The 26,229-nt window shown below is 42.8% G+C and overlaps 1 protein-coding gene across 2 annotated transcripts in view; it reads left to right on the forward strand.

Moving 5' to 3' along the window:
- The window catches only part of iqck (IQ motif containing K), a 97,045-nt gene that overhangs the window by 15,824 nt on the left and 54,992 nt on the right, over positions 1 to 26,229 (forward strand). For both annotated transcript variants that reach the window (XM_072560230.1, XM_072560231.1), the window contains exons 2-4: positions 194 to 321; positions 2,484 to 2,628; positions 16,169 to 16,266. In XM_072560230.1, coding sequence (XP_072416331.1) covers positions 194 to 321; positions 2,484 to 2,628; positions 16,169 to 16,266 — 371 coding nt within the window. The remainder of the gene's footprint in view (positions 1 to 193; positions 322 to 2,483; positions 2,629 to 16,168; positions 16,267 to 26,229) is intronic.

Here is a 26,229-nt window from a genome sequence, read left to right on the forward strand (position 1 = left end):
TCTTTATGATCATAATTATTGCAACTAATGTGATTATGTTACCATGAACTGACATAAGAAAACCTAACTATTTCAAATAGAATGCAATTATTAAATTCTTGAAATATGCTTCAGAATTATTTTTGTAAATAAAGTCAAAGTATTCAGGAAATTCAGAATGTTTAATAAATGCTCCCTTCCTGTGCTTTTACAGAATTTGAAGCAATCAGTTCTCATTTTTTAGAGGATTCAACTCCAGATACAGCATCTGTGTCTACTGAAATATCTCAGTATGACCCCAACAAACATTCCCCAGTTTTTTATGGTCATATGGTAGCAAAGGTAATGTCTGTTTTATTTATCTGTACAATCTAATTGTACATTGAAAGCTTGTTTATTATTGGTCTCAAATTGCTTGCAGAAATATTGAAGGAACATTTGAATATCTAAAATAAAATTGCAATGAACATTATGTAGCAGGAATTCAACTTATTCACCAAAACTAAAATTAACTGCATGTTTCTTGTAATGTTATTTATTCTTACGGCTTTTCTCCGCAACATGTAGAATTGGGTGGATATTTTTCAAAGCCTTCACCAAAATTAATGAAACTACTAAGACAAAATAGTACATGATGTTCACAAGTATTATTTTTCTCAGTATTTGTTGCCTGATCTATATACCGGTTTTGAACTTAAAATAAATGAGTTGGTCTTCTGAAGTTTTGCAAAAGTACAACTTTTAATATTTGTGTATTTATAAGTAGTCATTTGGTAGTACGGCATCTGAGTATTGCTGAAAAAAGACAGGGATGAAGATATATCACAAGAATATCAATTCAGAGGGAAATCACACATTAATACTGCATAAGAGGAACGTACTGAATGGTTGGAAAGTGGATCCTGACTGGTAGAGGCAATATACAAATGTTAAAAATTGTATATGGCTAAAATAAACATATTTTGTAAAAGCTTTACATCTTGCAGTCATCTTCCTCTAAAGCACAAATACCCAAAGGGAAGGGTAAATCAATGATAGTAATGAAAGAAGTTAGCAAAATAAATTAAAGATTGCAGTGGATCAAAGGAAGTAGATTTTAAGAATCCCAAAAAAGTGGTAAAGCCTAAGTATTGGGATTATTTAGGACTCAGGAAAAGAGGAATTAGAAACTGATAAAGAAAGGGAAAAGTGAAGATGAATGCAAGCAAGGAGAGACGGCTGCCTAATGGGATCATCAATGGACCATTAATCCTGAAATTCAGCTAATGTTCTGGGAGCCGAGGTTCAAATCCTGAATTCAATTAGGAAGAAAATTCTGGAATTAAGAATTACTGATGACCATGAATTGTTCAAAAACCTATCTGGATTATATGAATGTCCATCAGGGAAGGAAATAGTGCCATAGGGATATACAGCACGGAAACAGACCCTTCGATCAACTCATCCACGTTGACCAGATATCCTAAATTAATCTAGTCTCATTTGACCCATATCCTTCTAAACCCTTCCTATTCATATCTGCAGTCCTCACTTTCTAGATGCCTTTTAAATATTGCAATTGTACCAGCCTTCACCACTTCCTCTAGCAGCTCGCTCCATACACACACCCCTCTTTGTGTGAAAAAGTTGCCCCTTAGGTCCCATTTCCCAGCTACAATCAGTTCTGAAAACATTAACTCTGCTTTCTCTCCACAGATGTTGCCAGGTTTACTGAATTTTTCCAGAGATTTTTGTTTGTCTGTTTCTGATTTTCAGCATCCACAGTTCTTTGGTTTTTCCATCTAAAAGCTTTGGTTGATGTGTGAAAAAGAAATGCTTAGCAAGTATTAGCAATGGTAATAGATTGGCAATTCACTGGACCTGAAACGGTAACTCTGCTTTCTGTCTATAGATCCTACCAGACCAAATGAGTTTTTGCAGCAGTTACAGTTTTTTGATACAGATTTCCAGCATCTGCAGTTCTTAGGCTTTTTTTTGTTCAGTCAGAATGCAGTGTTTGAGGAGCATCTTGAAGGAAGTAAAGTAGTGCTGTTATGAGGGCACTTCAAAAGCTCACTTTAGCAGTCGCTGTTTCGTGGAGGAACTTAGCCTCTCTAGTCTCTTGTCAAAACTGAAATTTATTATAACTTCCTGGTGGGTCTTCTCTGAACCTCTCCTCTTAAGATCATGACAACTTTCCCAAATTGCAGTGCCCAGACGTAGACACAATACTTCAGCTGAGACCCAAGCAGTGATTTTAAAAAGATTTACTATAACTTCCTTGCTGTAATACTTTCTGCCTCTATTTATAGTGTGAAAGATCTTTACTGCTTTTTCTTCTAAACAATTTTTCTATCTCTCTTGTGTGCAGTGTTTTATCCCTTGTATCTCTCCATGGTCCCTATTGCATATATCCTTCTCATCTCTTTTTATTGCCTTCCCTGTCCTTTGCCTTCTGGTGTTTACAGACTCCATAAAGTAAACATTAATGACAAGATGCTAAGTAACTGCTTTGTTTCCTCCAGGTTTCAGTAGATACGTCAGTGTTAGAAAACTTCAATGCTGAATATTCACATCCGGCATTTTTAGGTCATGCAATCGTTCAGAAACCTCCTCCTCCACCAAGTCCACCACCTACTCCACCTGTCCCACCACCTGATCAAAATAAATGTAAGTATAACATGTAGGATAATATTTATCTCTAACTTAGAGAGTTCTTTAATCAGGGGAAGATGTTGTTTAAAATACTTCGTTCAAATTATTAATCATGTGGTTAAAATGATATGAGTCTTTCATGCAGTTATTTCAAGGAAGTGTTGTTCCTCTTTGACTGATCCTTAAAGAAGTCTTATCGAGCATAAGTGCATGATAGATATTTTTAAGCTACACTCATTTCCCTTAATGGGAAGAATAAATGAGCTACGTATAGGACTTTGTACTTTGGTCAGTATCCAAAAAGTAACAAGTTTTATTTTGATTTTCTTGTTTAACTGTTCAAAAATATTGCTTTTTCAAGGTTTTGAGGAGAGTATTGTAACTAATAATGCTGTAATGAATATCTTATGCTTCATTTGAAATTTTTTTACTGAAGCATTTGGGAGACATTGACATTGCGATAATAACATTAAACTTTTTTTATTCATTTGTGCGATATGTGTGTCGCTAGCTGAGTCAGCGTTTATTGCATGTCCCTCATTGCCTTTAAGAGAGTGCCAGTGAGCTGCTTTCTTGAACTGTTGCAGTGCACCTGCTGTAGGTTGACCCACAATGCAATTTGGGAAGGAATTCTTGGATTTCGACCCAGCAACAGTGAAGGAATTGCGATATATTTCAATGTGAGGATGGTGGATGGCTTGGAGGTGGTGGTGTTCTCATGGGAGAAAGTGAGGACTGCAGATGCTGGAGATCAGAGTCGAGAGTGTATTGTTGGGAAAGCACAGCAGGTCAAGCAGCATCTGAGGAGCAGGAGAATCTACATTTCGGGCATAAGCCCTTCATCAGGAATGAGGCTTGTGGACTGGGGCTGAGAGATAAATGGGAGGCAGATGGGGTTGGGGGGAAGGTAGCTGCGAAAGCAATAGGTGGATGAAGGTGAGGGAGAAGGTGATAGGACAGAAGGGTGAGTGATGGACAGATCTAGAGAGTGGTGCCATGTTGGAAGCTTGGGACTGGGATAATGTGGGGGGAGGGGAAATGAGGAAACTGTTGAAATCCACATTTATCCTGTGTGGTTGCAGGGTCCCATGGTGGAAGATGAGGCGTTCTTCCTCCAGGCATCGGGTGGTAACGGTTTGGCGGTGGAAGAGGCCCAGGACCTGCAAGTCCTTGACAGAATGGGAGGGAGAGTTGAATTATTCAACCACGAGGCAATAGGGTTGATGGGAGCGGGTGAAACAATCTGCAAGAAGGCATCCTGTCTCCCCAATGTAGAAGAGATCACATCGGGTGTAACAGATGCAGTAAATAACATTGGTAGAGGTACAAATAAATTTCTGACAGATGTGGAAGGATCCCTTGGGGCCTTGGACAGAGGTGAGGGGAGTGGTGTGGGCGCAGGTTTTGTACTTCCTGCGGTGGCAGGGGAAGGTGCCAGGAGTGGGGTGTGGGCTGGTGGGGGGTGTGGACCTGACAAGGGAGTTGCGGAGGGAATAGTCTCTCTGGAACATTGATAGGAGTAGGGAGGGAAATATATCTTTGCTGGTGGGGTCTGTTTGGTGGTGGCAGAAGTGGTGGAGGATGATGCAATGTATGAGGATGTTGGTTGGTTGGAAGGTGAGGACCCAGGGGGGTTCTGTCCTTGTTGCATTGGGAGGAGTGGGGTTCAAGGGCTATGGTGCATGAAGTGGAGGAGGTGCGCTGGTGGGCATCATCAACCACGTGGGAAGGGAATTGCAATCATGGAGGAAGGAGGCCATCTCGGACTTTCTGAGGTGGAATTGGTCATCCTGGGAACAGATGTGGCAGAGGCGGAGGAATTGGGAATAAGGGGTGGTGTTTTACAGGAGGTAGGGTGGGAGGAGGTGTAGTCTAGGTAGCTGTGGGAGTCGGTGGGCTTGTAGTAGATGTCTGTGGTTAATCGGTCGCCGGAGAGGGTGATGCAGAGGTCCAGGAAAATGTTCTCATGTATTGCTGTCCTTATCCTTCTAAGTGAGAGTGGTCGTGGGTTTGGAAAGTGCTAGCTGAGCATCTTTGGTGAATTTCTGCAGTGCACCTTGTAGATAGTACACTCTGCTGCTACTGAGCATCTGTGGTGGAAGGAGTAGATGTTTGTGAATGTGGTGCCAGTTAAGCAGGCTACTTTGTCCTGGATGGTGTCAAGCTTCTTGAATGTTGTTGAAGCTGCACTCATTCAGACAAGTGGAGAATATTTCATCACACTTCTGACTTGGGCCTTGTGGACAGGTTTTAGGAAGTCAGAAGGTGACTTACTTGCCACAGTATTCCTAGCCTTGCCCTGCTGTTGTAGCCACTGTGTTTATGTGGTGAGTTCAGTTGAATTTCTGTTCAATAATAACTCCAAAGATGTTGATTGTGATGGATTCAGTGACAGTAACACCATTGAATGTCAAGTTAGATTGTTTATAAATGTTACTATCATTAAAAACTGATTCATAAATGTCCTTTAGGGAAGGAAATCTATTGTCCTTGCTTACATGTGACTCCAAACCCACAGCAATAAGGTTGACTGTTAATTGCCAATTGCAGTGGCATAGCAAGCTACCCAGGCCAGGCGCAATCAGATGGGGAGAACAAATGCTAGCTTTGCTAGTGACCCCAACATCCCATGAAAGAATAAAGAATTTACAAGACATGATTCTGAAATTTTGATTACCATATCTATCAATCTGTACATTTAAAGTCTTGTATATGACCTGTAGTTCTCATTTGTACTATTCTTCTCTGTAACACTATTTTTATGATCAACATTCAAAACTCCCTCCATCAGTATTATTAACAGGGAAAATATAATCTAAACTGGTTAACATTTCAGAATTGGAAAATCATTGGCAGGATTTTCTCCCAGTGAGGGTCACTAGCTGGGATACTAGTTTGTCAGCATCAACAAATCTCAAGACATTTTGTCCAGAGGTAGGATCAGGATCATTTGTAAGTGATGGGTAGCCAATTAACTGAGTTAATGCCTATTATCAGAGGCTTACTGGAATTTTCAAGTTTGTACAAGGCATTGGCATCTAGGCTATCCACCTGTAATGAAGGCAGTAATCTAGAGAATCGGTGCTCCAGGCCTTCTTTACTTTGAGGCCTTCTTTACTTGCTCAGCTGTAGCGTTGACTGCCAGAGTGGTTTGTCTTCACACTGATAACTCAACTATGAATTCCATCTTTTAATTGAAAATGTTTGTAAGTTGCTGAATAGGCACCTTAGGGTAGATGTTTCCTGTTGAACAACAGTCTCCCACTCCCTCTCGATTCAAGGACCTCCTATTAAAACCCCAACTTTGAGAGGGCAGATGAAGGAATAGGTCAGTAGTAATACAAGGGCAGACACTTAAAGTGATACTGGATAACTCAGCAAAGATGCATTCTCATGAGTAAGGATAAGGAGGCAAAATCTATTCAATTCTATGAAGCTTAATAGCAGTTCAGAAGTTGCCACACCAGAATAAGAACTACACCGGCACCACTCCCCACCTCTTCCTCCGCTACATTGATGACTGCATTGGCGCCACCTCGTGCTCCCACGAGGAGGTTGAGCAATTCATCAACTTCACCAACACATTCCACCCTGACCTTAAATTTACCTGGACCATCTCTGACACCTCGCTCCCCTTCCTGGACCTCTCCATCTCCATTAGTGGCGACCGACTTGACACTGACATTTTTTACAAACCCACCGACTCCCACAGCTACCTGGATTACACCTCTTCCCACCCTATCTCTTGCAAAAATGCCATCCCGTATTCCCAATTTCTCCGCCTCCGCCGTATCTGCTCCCAGGAGGACCAGTTCCACAATAGAACACACCAGATGGCCTCCTTCTTTAGAGACCGCAATTTCCCTTCCCACGTGGTTAAAGCTGCCCTACAACGCATCTCGTCCACATCCCGCACCTCTGCCCTCAAACCCCACCCCAACAACCGTAACAAGGACAGAACGCCCCTGGTGCTCACCTTTCACCCTACAAACCTTCGCATAAACCAAATCATCCGCCGACATTTCCGCCACCTCCAAAAAGACCCCACCACCAGGGATATATTTCCCTCCCCACCCCTTTCCGCCTTCCGCAAAGACCGTTCCCTCCGCGACTACCTGGTCAGGTCCACACCCCACTATGACCCACCCTCCCATTCTGGCACTTTCCCATGCCACCGCAGGAACTGTAAAACCTGTGCCCACACCTCCTCCCTCACCTCTATCCAAGGCCCTAAAGGAGCCTTCCACATCCATCAAAGTTTTACCTGCACATCCACTAATATCATTTATTGTATCCGTTGCTCCCGATGTGGTCTCCTCTACATTGGGGAGACTGGACACCTCTTAGCAGAGCGCTTTAGGGAACATCTCCGAGACACCCGCACCAATCAACCAAACCACCCCGTGGCCCAACATTTCAACTCCCCCTCCCACTCTGCCGAGGACATGGAGGTCCTGGGCCTCCTTCACCGCCGCTCCCTCACCACCAGACGCCTGGAGGAAGAACGTCTCATCTTCCGCCTCGGAACACTTCAACCCCAGGGCATCAATGTGGACTTCAACAGCTTCCTCATTTCCCCTTCCCCACCTCATCCTAGTTTCAAACTTCCAGCTCAGCACACTCTCCTTGACTGGTCCGGACTTGTCGAACCTGCCTATCTCCTTTTCCACCTATCCACTCCACCCTCTCCTCCTTGACCTATCACCTTCATCTCCTCCCCCACTCACCCATTGTACTCTATGCTACTCTCTCCCCACCCCCACCCTCCTCTAGCTTATCTCTCCATGCTTCAGGCTCACTGCCTTTATTCCTGATGAAGGGCTTTTGCCCGAAACGTCGATTTCGTTGCTCGTTGGATGCTGCCTGAACTGCTGTGCTCTTCCAGCACCACTCATCCAGTATTTGCTTTCCAGCATCTGCAGTCATTGTTTTTACCTTAAGAACCCATGGTGTTGAAGGTATCATATAAGCAAGGATAAAAGATTGGTTAGCTAACAGGAAACAAGTAGAAGTGATAAATAGGTCATTTAAGGTTTAGCAAGATGTAACGTGGAGATTTTCGCCACTATGGGCAGTCAGCACATCACAGTGAAAGACATTTGAAATACTAAGTCCCCTCTCAAACTCGACATTTCCTATTATTACCAGGTGAGATAGGAGAGAGGGGAGGGGAGTGTAGGCTGTGCCTCGTTCATATGCAGTTTTTGGAGACAACTGTCCATTTAAATAATTAACTGGCTGCATTCAAATCAGATTCTGGAATTTGTGATGTCAGGAACTCAGTGTGCAGAGATTACACCAGGTCTATTCTTAGTGTTTTGGATAGCCGAGATACCCCTTTAGAGAACTGAGGCACTCCTGTGTATGTAGTCCCAGGCAGGACACTGATGGAGTTAAGTATTCTTTTGTGGGATATCAGATACACTGCAATTCTTACCTGTACAGAAGATTATCTATAAAAGGTACATTATGGTCAAGCCTGTAAAATATCTTAAAATCTGTAAAGGACTGTCAAGACTGATCGAGGGAATGTCAAACCTGTCAAGAAATATCAAAAATGTCAAAGACCTGTCAAAATTTGATTATATGGATTGAAGGTTACTTTTATTTATTCTAGGAATGTAGGCATTGCTGGCTGAGTCATTATTGCAGCACATCCCAAATTACTGCTTGAACTGAATGGCTTGCCAGAGCCATTTCAGAGGGTAGTAAACTGTCAACCAAATTGCTGTGAGTCTGGAGCCACAAGTAAGTTGGACCAGGCCTGGAGGGAAGATCTCCTTCCCGAAGTGACATTATTAAATTAGATTGGTTTTTACAACAATTGACAGAGGCTACATGGTGCCATTAGGCCATCTTTAAATTCCAGATCTTTATTGAATTTTAATTTCATCATTTTCTGTGTTGTGATTCCAATCCAGGAATTCAAAATCCAGAGCATTAGTCAGGGTACCTGCATTCCTTATCCGATGACATTACCGTTACACCTCTGCCTTCCTGTGTGTTGGCCTCAATAATGTGAAGTATGCAAAGTAGAATTTTAACTTGTAGAACCTTACTTTTGGGTGGGTACTCATTTATTTGTGTGTATGGGTAGGTACTTGTGGGTATGAGGTGTGTTGGCATAGTAAGTGAAAAGGGAAAGGGTTATAGGTTTAAGAAGGCACTAAGTTGGCATAGGGGATAAGAGGGGCAATGAGGATGTGCAGAGGGCTTAGATGGCATAAGTTGTCATAGATAGTTGTGGTGAGGGAGAGTTGGGAAGGGTGAAGTTGGAAGAATATTGTATTTTTTTTTAGTTTTAATTTTGGAGACGAGTGTTCTTGGAACCCAGCAGCCACCTCATTTCTTCCAGAGTTTTCTGTCCTGATTTCCAGTTTAGCCCAAAAATGTCACCAATTGAAAGTGGAAAGAAAATGGCCAATTTTTAAAAGTGAGTTTGCAGAACAATGAAATCTTCCTGAATTTACATTTGACTCAGGAATAAAAATGAGAGCTGTAAGATTGTGACAGAAAGAGTGATGAAAGGATGTTTCCCTTTGTGGGGAAGACTGTAATTAGGGGACACCATTGAAAAGTAAGGGGTCTTTCATTGAAGGTCGAGTTGAGGAATATTCTTTTCTCTGAGAGAATAGTGAGTATTTGGAACTCTCTTTCCCAGGTAGCAGTGGAGGCAGGTTCATTGAATCTTTTGAAAGCAGAGGTAGATAGATTTGTGACGAACAAGAGAGCCAATGGTTAACAAAGGTAGGTAAGCAGGAATATTGAATTGAGACTACAGTCAGATAAGTTATGATCTTATTGAATGGCAGAAGGATTCAAGTGGCTGAATGGCCTATTTTTGCTCCTAATGTGTATAGTTATATGTTTGAAAGCCCACTCACCGTCTACGTACCACCCTTTTCACCCACCTGCCTACCCCAATGGGCCAGTGGGAGTACTTCTGCCCTCAGCTGCCACATTCAGGCACAAATTGGCTAATCCTGGAAAAGAAATTACCGAGTGACTGTTTCTTTTCAGAATGCAGTGTAATGACCTAGGCATATAACCTTCACATATCTGTAAAAGTACACAGGACTGTTTTGCCCCTGTACTATACTTCATTTTAAACCATTGCCTTCAGAAGTGATGGGGAATACCTAGATATTAATAGGGATTGGGGATATGTAATGATTGTGGGTCAATGACATTAGTTGTAAACACAATGGATACATTAGTACTTCTACTCAGAAGGTAATAGCTAAAATGGAACAGAGACCATATTATTGGTAGAATGTTGTACAAAGATCTTCCCACCACTGGAGCGAAAATCACAGATGATGCAGGAACAGTGTGTAAATTGCTTTAAAAGGCACTTTCAGGAGCAGCTGAGAAAGTGCACTGAATGTGCACCTAAAATGGAGTACGTCTTAAATTAGCTGTTTATTATGGAGGCAGTCATTTATCATTCAGCTGAATGCCGGGAAGCAACTGGAACGTAAACCAGGTTGAAATAATGTACAAATGGGTGGAAGGCTAATCTTTGGCATTGATGCAAAGCAGTGAAAAAGAAAATTAGATGGCATGCAAAAATGCATTGTCAACTTGATTTAGCCCATTTTCATTTGTTTTATTTCTTTTACATTATTGGGACATTTCACTGCATTTCCCAGCCAAATAATTACTTCTGAAGTGAAAACAGAAATTGTTGAAGAACAGCATATCTGCCAGTGCCTGTAGAGAAAAAGCAGAGTTAACATTCAGGTTCAGTGATTCTTCTTCAGAACTGCCAGATGCTTCACACATGCTGCCAGACCTGCTGAGTTTCTCCAGCAACTTCTTTTTTTGTTTCAGACATCTAGGATCCGCAGTTCTTGTTTTAATTACTTTTGAAGTTTTAAGTATGGTTATGTCAATGAACAGGGTGACCAATGTTCACTCAGTATAGTTCCTCAAATCAGTAATATGACTGGGACTTGCTTAGTGCCAGGGTCTTGGATCGAGTGGAATTTGTTAGGTATGTCCAGGAAGAATTTTTGAAACAATAGAAACGCCAGCCAGATGATCAACGTAACATTGGGGAGGATTTTGGAAACAGTGACCAAAATTCTGTTAAATTTTAATTTTCTTATGGATAAAAGTAGTCCTCAGGTGAAAGTACTGAATTGGGGGAAGACTCACTCCCACAGGAACTGGGAGGATGTAGGTAAGTGGCAGCTATTTGAGGGTAAATCCACATCTGCCATGTTACTTGATTAGAGCTCAGGATCAGCATGTTCCTCTGAAAATGAAGGATAAGGATGCCAAGATTCAGGAGCTTTGGATAACAAAGGAAATTGAGAGTTTAGTCAAAATGAAAAACAAGACATATGTAAGGTTTAGGAAGCTGAAGACAGTCAGACCCTCGAAGAATAGGAAGATAGCAAGAAAGAACTTAAACAAGGAATCAGGAGGGTGAAAAAAATGGCCATAAACTGTCTTTGGCAAACAGTATTAAGGAAAAATCCTAAAGTGATTTATATATATGTAAGGAGCAAGAGAGAAGCTAGGGAAAGAGTAGGCCCACTCAAGGACAAAAGAGGGAATTGCATGGAACTGGATGAAGTGGACGAGGTACTTAACAAATCCTTTGCTTCAGTATTCACAAAGGAGAAGGACATGGTAGATGGTGACTCCAGAGAAAGTAGTGGAGGCTGATACAATAGCTACATTAAAGAGGCATCTTGATCGATTTATGAATAGGCAGGGAATAGAGAGGTATGGACTGCAGAGAGCCAAAAGCTTTTTAGTTTAGAAAGACATCATGTGTTGGTGCAGTCTTCGTGGGCCGAGAGCCCTGTTCTTTGCTGTTCATTCTTTGAATGGCTACTTATTCTCATTCAGTGTTGGATTGGGATTTTTTTGCACAGACAGATAGAACATGGCTATGTTTAAGGCATCTTTAAACAATACATTGTTCTCTCAATACTCAATTGAAATATCAGCCCATTTTGTATGCTTAATTGCTGAAGTGACCCTTGAATCCACAGACTTCAGGCTCAGAGATAAGAATGTTACCACCTTACCCTACTTGTGCCTTCTGTGCTTTCACAGGACAGGTCTTCCCATGCTGACTGTGGTACAACTCAAAAACTAAAGTACAGTCAACTATTTTATAGAGTCATAGAGATGTACAGCACGGAAAGAGACCCTTCGGTCTAACTAGTCCATGCCGACCAGATATCCCAACCCAATCTAGTCCCACCTGCCAGCACCCGGCCCATATCCCTCCAAACCCTTCCTATTCATATACCCATCCAGATGCCTCTTAAATGTTGCAATTGTACCAGCCTCCACCACTTCCTCTGGCAGCCCATTCCACACATGCACCGTTATCTGCATGAAAATGATAGGTCTCTTTTATATCTTACCCCTCTCACCCTAACCTATGCCTTTTAGATTAGATTAGATTACCTACAGTATGGAAACAGACTCTTCAGCCCAACAAGTCCACACTGACCCTCCGAAGAGTTACCCACCCAGACCCATTCCCCTATATTTACCCTGAACACTATGGGTAACTTAGCATGGCCAATTCACCTGACCTGCACATCTTTGGATTGTGGGAGGAAACCAGAGCACTCACACTCAGAGGAAACCCGTGCAGACATGGGGAGAATGTACGAATTCCACACAGACAGTGGCCCAAGGCGGGAATTGAACCCAGTGCCAACCAGGGAAAAGACGTTGTCTATTTACCCTATCCATGGCCCTCATTAATTTATAAACCTCTACAAGATCATCCCTCAGCTTCCGACGCTCCACTATAGATGAGGAATGCTATAAGCTACCATAAAGCCAAAACTAGTAGGCATTTCCTGTTTCATATTTCCAAGTTGTTTCCCCTCCTTACATTCAGCATACTTAACTACCCTAAAGTATGTCCATAGATACTGCTTAGTTTATTTAGAATGTACATGAAGGAAGATGATGGACTAGTGGATATCAGTTCAAGCCCTGATAGCACGACGACACACGCACGTCAGTTAGCACAAAATCTACTGGTGCAGTATTTACTTTCATTGACACCTTCATTTCCATGTGAATCTAGTAATTGAGTTGTACTGTACATGTAATTCACCACTTAACTGTTTAATTGTGACAATAGCACTTGGAGTCATACCATTGCCTCCATAAATGATCAAGATTCCTCCTCCTCCTCCAATTAGACATGATTTGACATTCCTAATATGACTGAAATGAGCTCCACAATCCTTTAATCCAAAGAATACTTAATCCATCCTCAGTTGTGGATGGATTAAGGAGCAGTTGTTGCGAGTGATGCACAAATTTGTTCCTCTGAGACAGGTAAGAAGGGGTAAGATTAAGGAACCTTGGATGACGAGAACAGAGGAGCTTCTCGTCAAAAGGAAGAATGCATCTTACATAAGGTGGAGGAAGCAAGGATCTAGCACAGCTTTAGAGGATTACAGGCTTGCTAGAAAGAAGCTCAGAAATGGACTGAGGAGAGCCAGGAGGGGGCATGAAAAAGGCTTGGCAAGAAGGATTAGGGAGAACCTAAAGGCGTTTTACTCATACATGAGGAATAAGAGAATGCTCAGGGAGAAGGTAGGGCCGATCAGGGATAGTGGAGGGACCATGTGCGTCCAGTCTGAGCAGATAGGGGAAGCCCTAAATGAGTTTTTTGCTTCAGTTTTCACCAAGGAAAGGGAACATGTAAATGAAAACTTAGAGGAGCTGGGATACAATCTTGACCAGATCAAGATTGATGAAGATGATGTGTTAGAAATTTTGGAAAACATTAAGATTGATAAGTCTCCAGGGCCAGACCAGATTTATCCTATGCTGTTCCGGGAAGCGACAAAGGTGTCTGCTAAGCCGCTGGCGAGGATATTTGCCTCCTCACTCTCCACAGGAGTCGTACCGGAGGATTGGAAGGAGGCGAATGTTGTTCCACTTTTCAAGTAGGGGAATAGGGAAATCCCTGGCAATTACAGACCAATCAGTCTCACGTCTGTGGTCAGCAAATTTGTGGAAAGAATTCTGAGGAATAGGATTTATGACTATTTGGCAAAGCATAGTGTGATTAAAGGCAGTCAGCATGGCTTTGTGAGGGGCAGGTCAGGCCTCACAAATCTTATTGAATTCTTTGAGGAGGTGTCAAGACAGATCGACGATGGTCGAGCAGTGGATGTGGTGTATATGGATTTTAGCAAGGCATTTGATAGGGTTTCCCATGGTAGGCTCGTCCATAAAGTCAGGAAGTATGGGATACAGGGAGATTTGGCTATCTGGATTCAGAATTGGCTGGCTGACAGAAGGCAGAGTGTGGTTGTAGATGGAAAGTATTCTGCCTGGACGTCAGTGTTGAGTGGGGTCCCACAGGGATCTGTTCTTGGCCTCTGCTCTTTGTAATTTTTATAAATGACTCGGATGAGGAGGTTGAGGGGTGGGTTAGTAAATTTGCAGATGACACAAAGATTGGAGATGTCGTCGATAGTTTAGAGGGCTACTGCAGGCTGCAGCATGACATAGACAGGATGCAGAGCTGGGCTGAGAAATGGCAGATGGAGTTTAGCCTGGATAAATGCGAAGTGATGCATTTTGGAAGTGCAAACTTGAATGCTGAATATAGGATTAAAGACAGGATTCTTGGCAGTGTAGAGGAACAGAGGGATCTGGGTGTGCAAGTACATAGATCCCTCAAAGTTGCCACCCAAGTGGATAGGGTTGTTAAGAAAGCATATGGTATTTTGGCTTTCATTAACAGGGGGATCGAGTTTAATACCCGTGAGGTTTTGCTACAACTCTACAAGTCCCTGGTGAGACTACACTTGGAATGTTGTGTCCAGTTCTGGTCGCCCTACTATAGGAAAGATACAGAGGCTTTGGAGAGGGTGCTAAAAAGGTTTACCAGGATGCTGCCTGGACTGGAGGGCTTGCCTTATGAAGAAAGGTTGAATAAGCTCGAACTTTTCTCTCTGGAGAGCAGGAGGAAGAGAGGAGACCTGATCGAGGTGTACAAAATAATGAGAGGAATAGATAAAGTCAATAGCAGAGAGGTTTCTCCAGGGCAGGATTGAATGGTACGAGAAGTCATAGTTTGAAGATATTAGGAGGAAGGTATAGAGGAGACATCAGAGGTAGGTTCTTTACACAGAGAGTTGTGAATGCATGGAATGCGTTGCCAGCTGAGGTGGTGGAAGCGAAGTCATTGGGGACATTTAAGCGACTGCTGGATATGCACATGGATAGCAGTGAGTTGAGGGGTGCATAGGTTAAGTTACAATATTTTATATTAGGATTAAGTCTCGGCACAACATCGTAGGCCAAAGGCCTGTTCTGTGCTGTACATTTCTATGTTCTGTGTTCCTTGTGACATTGCCATATGCTGGGATACCAGAAATCTCAAATACATTGTCTATGGAAAAGGCCTGACAGCGAGTGACAGCACATGCTTTGAAGACACCATTATGGAACCAACCTCATCATCTAAAGTTCACTCATGACCATGTTCTTGCAACAGTTACGGAATTGTGGTGAGGAAAAAGGATTTTGTGGTTTCTCCTCCTCCCCACCCTGCACCCTTCCTCAAACTTAATTAAAATTGGACTGATGCAAATTTTACCCAGCAAGAGAAATTAGTTTGTTTTGGATAGTTCAAATGATTTTGTGATTTTTATATTACCTAATGCCACTATACATCTTCCATTTCTGTGATCCTTTTGTATGACATGGGGTAAACCCCTCCGCTAATTTAAACCAGCAACACAGAAAAGGTTCACCCCATGCTGTAATCTGTTCCAATTCAAGAGGCAAAGAACTATCCCAAAAGTCACTATATAAAGTAAAAAATAACAACTTTTTTAAAAAGTCTAACAGAGAATAATTAACTAACAACTATTTACAACTCCTTTCCCTAAACCTATCTTTTGCCTTCACCTCTACAATATTGGTCTGATAAACAATGCCAGTTACGATTTACAAAAGAAAATGTTTCAAAACTAGGCAGCTTAGCCAAGTATCCTCTGTGGATTTTCCTCTGTCTTCTTCTCTTCTTCTTAGGGATTCTGCTTCACAGGTCTTTGATAGATGAAAGTACCTTTAAGAGGGCAGTTCTGCGGGCAGTTTGTATTGTTCTGTTTTTGTTGGTGCTCTTTGCCAATCTGGGTAACTGTTCAAAATGTCTGATTTTTATACCTCTAAGCATTGGATCGTTTCATTGGTTTTGATACAGTATTGCCCAAATACTAAGTTCAAATTTGATTGGAGTTTGGTATCTTGGGGCATAATTTAAACTGATTGGCTGCATTTGAATTTGTTTTTGTATCCAGGCAACACAGCTCTTAGCTAGTTGTTTGACCAAATGTTGCGTTGTTACCTTGTTCAGAACACTGTGCTAGCCAGAAATTGCATCTCCCTTAAAGGTACAGTACACTCACAACTTCATAACACTTTCACCTAAAGTGCTAAAGTCCATATTTAGCTGTCCTTTTTAACAACACAATCTCTTACACTATTCTAATATCAGTTACCTCCTTGTGATTTTTGTTTTCTTTCTGCTCAATTTGTGAAGCTACTCCAAGACAGTATTTGGAACACTACATTTTTCCCGTACTTCTCCCAGGCCTGTATGAAACACTCAAAGAAGCTAAAATTGAGAAATGCTTTGAGGTCAGTACCATTTATCTACTTAATATTTTAACATTTCATTTTTAAGATAAATATTTTAGTTCATATTATAATTATATTTTATCATCTTGTTTTTCATATATTTTCTCAGTTCCACCACAGGGGTCAATGATATGTTTCTAAAATTATACTGTTAATGATTGGAATGTATGAGCAATGCAAGTCATTTTTCCACAACAGAAGTTCTTTGTCAATAATTAACATCTCTTTGTAACAGCCATCAACAAATACTGAACTTATGGTTAAAATTCTAAGTTGAGAGTGTGGTGCTGAAAATGTACAGCAGGTCAGGCAGCATCTGAGGAGCAGGAGAATCGACATTTTGGGGTTTAAGCCCTTCATCAGGAATGAGGCTTGTGGGCCAGGGGGCTGAGAAATAAATGGGAGGGGGGTGGGGCCGGGTAAAGCTGAGAATGCAATAAGTAGATGAGGGGAGGGAAGTTGATAGGTCAGAGAGGAGGGTGGAGCGGATAGTTGGGAAAGCTGATGGACAGGTCAAGAGGGTGGTGCCGAGTTGAAGGCTTGGGACTGGGATAAGGTGGGGGGAGGGGAAATGATGAAACTGGTGAAATCCTCATTAATCCTGTGTGGTTGCAGGGTCCCAAGGTGGAAGATGAGGCGTTCTTCCTCCAGGCATCAGGTGATTAGGGTTTGGCAATGGAGGAGGCCCAGGGCCTGCATGTCCTTGGTGGAGTGGGAGGGCGAGTAGAAGTGTTCAGCCACGTTGCAGATGTCCCAGAGATGTTCTCTGAAATGATCTGCAGGTAGGCATCCCATCTCCCTGATATAGAGGAGACCACATCAGGTGCAACGGTCACAGTAGATGACATTTTTGGAAGTGCAGGTGAATTTCTGTTGGATGTGGAAGGACCCTTTGGGGCCTTGGATGGAAGTGAGGGGGGAGGAGTGTGCGCATGCTTTGCACTTCTTGCGGTGGCAGAAGGTGCCATGGGTGGGGTGCGTGGATCTGACAAGGGTGACGCGGAGGGAATGGTCTCTCTGGAACATGATAGAGGTGGGGAGAGAAATATATCCTGTTTGTAGGTGGCGGAAGTGGGGGAGGATGTTGCAGTGTATACCAAGATTGGTGGGGTGAAACATGAGGACCAGCGGGATTCTGTCTTGTTGCTTCAGGAGTGGTGGGGTTCAAGGGCAGAGATGCAGGAATTGGAGGAGATACGCTGGAGGGCATCGTCAACCACGTGGGAGGGGAAATTGCAGTCTTTGGAGAAGGGGGCCCTCTGGGATTTTCTATGGTGGAATTGGACATCCTGGGAACAGATTAGGTTAGATTCTTTACAGTATGGAAACAGGCCATTTGGCCCAACAAGTCCACATTGACTCTCTGGTGAGTAACCCACCCAGACCTGTTCCCTTACCCTATTCTTACCCCTGACTAATGCAACTAACACTATGGGCCATTTAGCATTGCCAATTCATCTGACCTGCATATCTTTGGATTGTGGGAGGAAACCGGAGCACCCGGCGACCAACTAACCACAGACATCTACTCTTAACCCACTGACTCCCGCAGCTAATTGGACTACACCTCGTCCCACCCTGCCTCCTGTAAAAATGCCATCCCTTATTCTCAATTCCTCCACCTCCACTGCACTTGTTCCCAGGATGACCAATTCCACCATAAAAAATCCCAGATGGCTTCCTTCTTCAAAGACTGCAATTTCCCCTCCTACATGGTCAATGATGCCCTCCAGCACACTTCCTCCACTTCCCGCACCTCCGCCCTTCAACCTCACCCCTCCCGAAGCAACAAGAACAGAATGCCCCAATCCTCATGTTCTACCCACCAACCTCGGTAAACATCGCACCATCCTCCCCCACCTCCGCCACCTACAAACAGACCCCATCACTAGGGATATCTCCCCACCCCTATCCCCGTTTCGGAGAGATCATTCCCTCTGTGACACCCTTGTCAGATCCACACCTCTTCACCAGCCCACATCCCACTCCCAGCATCTTCCCCTGCCATTGCAAGAAATGCAAAACGTATGCCTACACCTCCCCCCTCATCTCTGTCCAAGGCCCCAAAGGATCCTTCACATTCAACAAAAATTCACCTGTACATCCAGAAATGTCATCTACTGCATCCGTTGCACCTGATGTGGTATCCTCTACATCAGGGAGACAGGACGCTGACTTGTGGATGGTTTCAGACAACATCTCTGGGACACCCATCACCAACCAACCCCACCAACTCGTGGCTGAACACTTCAACTCCCCCTCCAACTCCACCAAGGGCATACAGGTCCTGAGCCTCCTCCATCACCAAACCCTAATCACCCGACACCTGGAGAAAGAATGCCTCTTTTTCCGCCTTGGGACCCTGTAATCACACAGGATTAATGTAGATTTCACCGGTTTTCTCATTTCCTCTTCCCCCCCCCCCCCCCCCCCCATCCCAGTCCCAAACCTCCAACTCAGCTCCACCCTCCATCTTCTTTTCCATGTATTCACTCCAGCCTCCTCTCCAACTTATCACCTTCTCCCCAGGTTTATCTATTTATTGCATTTTCAGCTATCTTCCCTCCCAACCCCACCTCCCTCCTATTTATCTTTCAGCCCCCTGTCTCTCAAGCCTCATTCCTGTTGAAGAACTTATGCCCAAAACTTAGATTCTTCTGCTCCTCGGATGCTGCCTGACCTGCTGTGCTTTTCCAGAACCACACTCTCAACTCTGATCTCCAGCATCTGCAGTCCTCGCTTTCTCCTGATTAAAATTGTAACTATGGCACAAGAAGTCAGGCTGTCCTTGCTGACCATTACTTGTCTCTAACACTTATTTCAATTTTATCTTCCTTTGAAACATGTTAGTGTGGGACATCATGGGAGAGTTGATGCAGTGTTAACATTACTAGACTAGTAATTCAGAGAACCAGGCATATGGTCTGGGTTAGTGGTGCTGGAAGAGCACAGCAGTTCAGGCAGCATCGAAGGAGCAGCGAAATCGACGTTTCGGGCAAAAGCCCTTCATCAGGAATAAAGGCAGTGAGCCTGAAGCGTGGAGAGATAAGCTAGAGGAGGGTGGGGGTGGGGAGAGAGTAGCATAGAGTACAATGGGTGAGTGGGGGAGGAGATGAAGGTGATAGGTCAAGGAGGAGAGGGTGGAGTGGATAGGTGGAAAAGGAGATAGGCAGGTCGGACACAACATGGTTGAAGAGCTTCAGAGCAGAGGAAATGACCTGGGAGTTGCAGTGGGAGAGGGACTCCCTGAGATTCTTGTAGAGAGAGCAGAAAAACTTCTTCAAGGCAGGCATCCTTGCAAGAGGATTCGCAGTAGGGTTAAAATCAACGAGGTAAAAACAATGACTGCAGATGCTGAAAACCAAATACTGGATTAGTGGTGCTGGAAGAGCACAGCAGTTCAGGCTGGGTTCATGACAGCTGGTGGAATTCAAATTCAATTCATTAAATCTGGAATATAAAATGAAAATTAGTCCCAGCATTGGTGACCATGAAACTATGATTGAATGATCTTCTTCCCCAATGTCCAATAGGAAAAAGACCTTGCCTTCCTAACCAGCCTCACTTCATCTGGTGATTCCCACTCCCCACCCCCCATCCACCTCACTGCCTCCAAGGTCATAGTCTCCCAACCCAACACAGGTCACTTCTACCTCTTTTCAATTCTGAGGAAGGGTCACTGGGCCCAAAACATTAACTCTGACTTCTTTCCACAGTCTGCCAGACCTGCTGAGCTTTTCCAGCAATTTCTGTTTTTATTACTTACCATCCTTATCTGCTCTGGTCTCCATTTGTCCAGACCTTTGTTAATGTAGTCTGAAATGCCCTTGCAAGCGAGCCAGCAACACCCAAATTTCATGAAAAAATTAAAAGAAAAACATGACAATATCATCCCTTAATATTCAGATACTAACATCAGTTTACATTTATCAGCTTATGTTCTAGCTCTCTGCTTCTCTGTTTCTACTTTGATTCATTGATTGATTGCATTGGAGGCAGTCCAGAGAAGGTTCACTGGGCTGATCTTGGGTTTGGAGGCACTATTTCATGAGAAGACATTGAGTAGGCCAGGCATGTACTCATTTAAGTTAAAAATCACACAACACCAGGTTATAGTCTAACAGGTTTAATTAGAAGCGCTAGCTTTTGGACCGCTGCTCCTTCATCAGGTGGTTGTGGAATAAACCACCTGATGAAGGAGCAGCACTCTGAAAGCTAGTGCTTCCAACTAAACCTGTTGGACTATAACCTGGTGTTGTGTGATTTTTAACTTAGTACACCCCAGTCCAACACCAGCATCTCCAAATCTTATACTCATTGACATTTAGATTGAAAGGTGAACCTTATTGAAATATACAAGACACTTAGTGGACTTGAACAGATTAGATACAGAAGATTGCTTCTCCTTATGAGAGTCCATGACCAGAGGGCATAATCTAAGAATAAGGGTTGCTCTTTTAAAACAGAGGTTAGGAGGAATATCTTGTCTTAAATGTAGTGAGTTTGCAGAATTCTTTACCCTGGATGACTATCAAGGCTGCGTCATGAAGTATGTTTAATGCTGAGATAATCAGATCTGTAATCGGTAAGGGAATCAATGGCTTTGGAGAAGAAGCACGAGTGTGGAGTTGAAGTTTATCAGATCAGCTGTGATTTTGTTGAATGGCAAAGCAGACTCAATAGGCTGAATGGTCTTCACCTGTTCCTATGTCTAATGTCCTAGAACATAGACCATAGAAAAGTACAGCACAGTATAGGCCCTTCAGCCCTCCATGCTGTGCTGACCTTTTATCCTACTCCACGATCAGACTAACCTACATACCCTACGTTTTACTATCATCCATGTGTCTATCCAAGAACTGCTTAAATGTCCCTACTGTCTACTACTACTGCTGGCAGTGCATTCCACGAACCTACCATTCTCTGTGTATTGATAAAGAAAAGCCTTTCACAACTTTAGAACATCCCAAAGTACTTTACAGTTAATGAAATACTTTTGAAGCTCTGACACCTCTCCCAAACCTTCCTTCAACCACCTTAAAATTATGACCCTCATGATAGCCATTTATGGCTGGGGAAAAAAGTCTCTGGCTATCCACTTTATCTATGCCTTGCATCATCTTGTACACCTCTGTCATCCTTCTTCACTCCAATAAATAAAGCCTTAGCTCCATCAACCTTTCTTCGTAAGACATGTCCAGGCAGCATCCTGGTAATCTCCTCTGCACTCTCACTCAAGCTTCCACATCCTTCCTATAATGAGGCAACCAGGACTGAACACAGTATTCCAAGTGTGGTCCAACCAGGACTTTATAGAGCTGCAGCATAACCTTGTGGCTCTTAAACTCAATCCCTCTGCTAATGAAAGTTAACACACCATCACCTTCTTAACTACCCTATCAACTCGGGATGGCAACTTTGAGAATCTTTGGATGTGGACCCCAAGATCCCTCTGTTCCTACACACTGCCAAGAATCCTGCCTTTATCCCTGTAATCTTCAATCAAACCTGACCTTCCAAAATGAATCACGTCACACTTTTCTAGGTTGAACTCCATCTGCCACTTCTCAGCCCAACTCTGCTACCTGTCAATGTCCCGCTGTAACCTACAACAGCCTTCACACTATTCACAACTCCACCAACCTTCATGTCATCAGCAAACTTACTAACTCACCCTTCAATTTCCTTATCCAAGTCATTTATAAAAATGAGGTCAGAGAGCAGAGGTCCCAGAACAGATCCCAGATGGTTGTCATAAACCTTCTTCATTTTTGTCATTATAATTATTCCTTACTGATAGCCAAAATTTGGGTCAGCAACTTACCTCCCAGCTTTCCAGTACATTTTGTTAATTTTCCAACGCTGTTGTTGGTTCATTTAGCATTCTCAATTCCTAACAATTACTTTTTAAAGTACAATTTAGACACAATTAAAGTGATTAAGTGGTACTTGCTTCCAAACATGAAGTTTTTCAGCCATGTCTATTCGCATTTCACCAATGGCCCAAATTAGAACTCGTAAACATTAACAAGTCAGTCAGAGTGACATACAAAGTAAAAAAATCACACAACACCAGGTTATAGTCCAACTGGTTTAATTGGAAGCACTAGCTTTCGGAGTGCTGCTCCTTCATCAGGATGTTGTGGTGTACACAATTGTAAGACACAGAATTTATAGCAAAAGTTTACAATGTGCTGGAACTGAAATTATGCATTGAAAAATACCTTGATTGTTTAAGTCTCTCATCTCTTAGAATGACCATGATAGTTTCACTTCTTTCATATGTAAACCACAAAACTTTTTTTTAAAAGTTACCTTCTCAGGTTAACTGTAACCATTGGTGTCAGCCCAGAAAAGATGTTGAAGGTGTTAGCCCCTTGTGTTCTCTGACTGTGCCATAATATTTAGACTGATTCTTATCTAAAAAATGAGTCTTACATGGATTCATGCAGTTTTTGAGCAAAGTACAATGTAACTCTGCAAGTACAAATTCACCCCACAAACATATATGTGCATGTGTGTTTTTTTTTGTGTGTCTGTCTGTCTATCTGGGATGGGGGGTTGTGAGTGTCTGTGTGAGAGAGTGTACATGTGTGTATGAGTGTAAAGGTTTCTAAGTCTGTGAGAGGGTGCATGTGTGATGTGGGAGTGTGTGTGTGTGTTTGTAGGAGGGTGAGTGTGTGTGTGTGTGTGTGTCTGGAGTGGGGGTTTGAGAGTGTCTGTGAGAGAGTGTATATTTGTGTGTGTGAGTGTAAAGTGGTCTAAGTCTGTGAGAGGATGCATGTGTGAGTGTGGAGTGTGTGTGTGTGTCTGTCTGGGGTGGGGAGTTGTAAGTGTCTGTGAGAGAGAGTATATGTGTGTGTGAGTGTAAAGGGTCTAAAAAGTCTGCGTGAGTGTGGGAGTGTGTGTGTCTGTAGGAGCCTGTGTGCGTGTCTGTGTATAGGTGTGTCTGTGTATGTGTGTGTATAGGTGTATCTGTGTATGTGTGTATAGGAGTGCGTGTGTGTGTGTGTGTGTAGGAGTCTCAATGTGTGTATAGTGGAGTGGATCTCCAAGAAGATCGCACATATCAACATCAATTTTCAACAGAAATGCAGGCACCCAAACTCACACAAGCACCCTCTCACAGACTTAGACCCCTTTACACACACACACACATATACACACTCTCACACAGACACTCACAACCCCCCCCACTCAAGACACAAACACACATACACACAATCCTACAGACACACCCACTCCCACACTCTCACATGCACCTTCTCACAGACTTAGACCCCTTTACACTCACGCATACACATATACGCTCTCTCTCACAGACACTCGCAACCTCCCATCCCAGACAGACAGACACACACACACACAAAAACCCACATGCACTAATATACGTTTGTGGGGTGAATTTGTACTTGCAGAGTTGCATTGTACTTTGCTCAAAAACTGCATGAATCCATGTAACACTCTGTTAACTCACTTTTTAGATTAGAATCAGTCTAAACATTATGGCACAGACAACAGAACACAGGGGGCTAATACCTTCAACATTTTATCTGGGCTGACACCAATTGTTACAGTTAACCTTAGAATGTAACTTTTTAAAAAAGTTTTGTAAATTACATATGAAAGAAGTGAAACTAACATGGTCATTCTAACAGATGAGAGACTCAACAAACAATCAAGGTATTTTTCAATGTACAATTTCAGTTATATCACACTGTAAACTTTTGTCATAAATTTTGTGTCTTACAATTGTGTACTTCACAACAACCTGATAAAGGAGCAGAGCTCTGAAAGCTAGTGCTTCCAATTAAACCAGTTGGACTATAACCTGGTGTTGTGTGATTGTTAATGTTGTACACCTCAGTCCAACACTGGTGTCTCCAAATCATCAGTGATGGGCAGTCTGGATGCACAAATTTATCACTCATCATTGAGTTATTTGAAATTAGTCTTTCCAATAAACTTTGTATCGAGGATAACTATTTAATTGTTAATCTTTACAAATTCGAATAGAATCAAAGTTTACAATGACTATCCTACAAAAATTGCAATTTTTCATATTCATACCCATTGACTATTGTGTTTAAAAACTACATGGTATTTCTAGCAGTTATGTCACATTTCTAAACTTTAAATGCTTATGCAACTATTTCCATATCACTGTAATCTAAGTAAGACACCAGAAAGCAACAATGCACATTGAACAGATATTTCCTGTTTTTCCTGTACCATTATTTCATTGCCATTTGTTTTCCCAGATGAACCAAAAAGTTTCCAACTCATGGATTCATGTTCAATCCCTTTTGTTGTTTTTTTCTCTCAATATGTGTGTAATTTTAACTTGTATTGTCGACCAAATAACAGATGACAGTGAATTGGCATCTTTCTTGACATTCTTTTCCAGTTATGTCAAAAGTCTGGTCTGAACTCAAGGTCTAAATGTCAATTATAGAAAAAAGTACAATTTCTAAAAGGTAATATATATCAGTCACTTATTAGTCATCATTATTCTGCATTGTATACCTTCCATCCGCATTGCACATTGGCAAGGGAAATGGCAAATTTTGCAGCCTGTAAACTTCACTTCCTTGTCACTGATTCTACCACTACTTCCTCTCCACTTTATAAGACCATAAGACCATAAGACATAGGAGTGGAAGTAAGGCCATTCGGCCCATCGAGTCCACTCTGCCATTCAATCATGGCTGATGCGCATTTCAGCTCCACTTACCAGCATTCTCCCCGTAGCCCTTAATTCCTCTAGACAACAAGAATCTATCAATCTTGGCCTTGAAGACATTTAGCGTCCCGGCTTCCACTGCACTCCGTGGCAATGAATTCCACAGGCCCACCACTCTCTGGCTGAAGAAATGTCTCCGCATTTCTGTTCTGAAATGACCCCCTCTAATTCTAAGGCTGTGTCCATGGGTCCTAGTCTCCACCTTTAACGGAAACAATTTCCTAGCATCCACCTTTTCCAAGCCATGTATTATTTTGTACGTCTCTATCAAGTCTCCCCTCAATCTTCTAAACTCCAACGAATACAATCCCAGTATCCTCAGCCGTTCCTCATATGCTAGACCTGTCATTCCAGGGATCATCCGTGTGAATCTCCGCTGGACACGTTCCAGTGCCAGTATGTCCTTCCTGAGGTGTGGGGACCAAAACTGGACACAGTACTCCAAATGGGGCCTAACCAGAGCTTTATAAAGTCTGTACATCATCTTAGTAGTACATCTCTGCTTTTATATTCCAACCCTCTTGAGATAAGAGACAACATTGCATTCGCTTTCTTAATCACGGACTCAACCTGCATGTTTACCTTTAGAGAATCCTCGACTAGCACTCCCAGATCCCTTTGTGCTTTGGCTTTATTAATTTTCTCACCATTTAGAAAGTAGTCCATGCTTTTATTCTTTTTGCCAAAGTGCAAGACCTCGCACTTGCTCACGTTAAATTCCATCAGCCATTTCCTGGACCACTCTCCCAACCTGTCTAGATCCTTCTGTAGCCTCCCCACTTCCTCAGTACTACCTGCCTGTCCACCTAACTTTGTATCATCGGCAAACTTCGCTAGAATGCCCCCGGTTCCCTCATCCAAATCATTAATATATAATGCGAACAGCTATGGCCCCAGCACCGAACCCTGCGGGACACCGCTCATCACCGGCTGCCATTCTGAAAAAGAACCTTTTATCCCAACTCTCTGCCTTCTGTTAGACAGCCAATCCTCAATCCATCCCAGCAGCTTACCTCGAACACCATGGGCCCTCACCTTGCTCAGCAGCCTCCCGTGTGGCACCTTATCAAAGGCCTTTTGGAAGTCTAGATAGACCACATCCACTGGGTTTCCCTGGTCTAACCTACTTGTTACCTCTTCTTGCTGAACTAAGTCAAGCAAAGCCTCCATGATCCACCTGGCCTGGAACTGATTAGTGGATCTCCCATCCTGTCTATTAT

This window comes from Chiloscyllium punctatum, chromosome 40 (assembly GCF_047496795.1).
Source record: "Chiloscyllium punctatum isolate Juve2018m chromosome 40, sChiPun1.3, whole genome shotgun sequence".
Classification (NCBI taxonomy): Eukaryota; Metazoa; Chordata; class Chondrichthyes; order Orectolobiformes; family Hemiscylliidae; genus Chiloscyllium; species Chiloscyllium punctatum.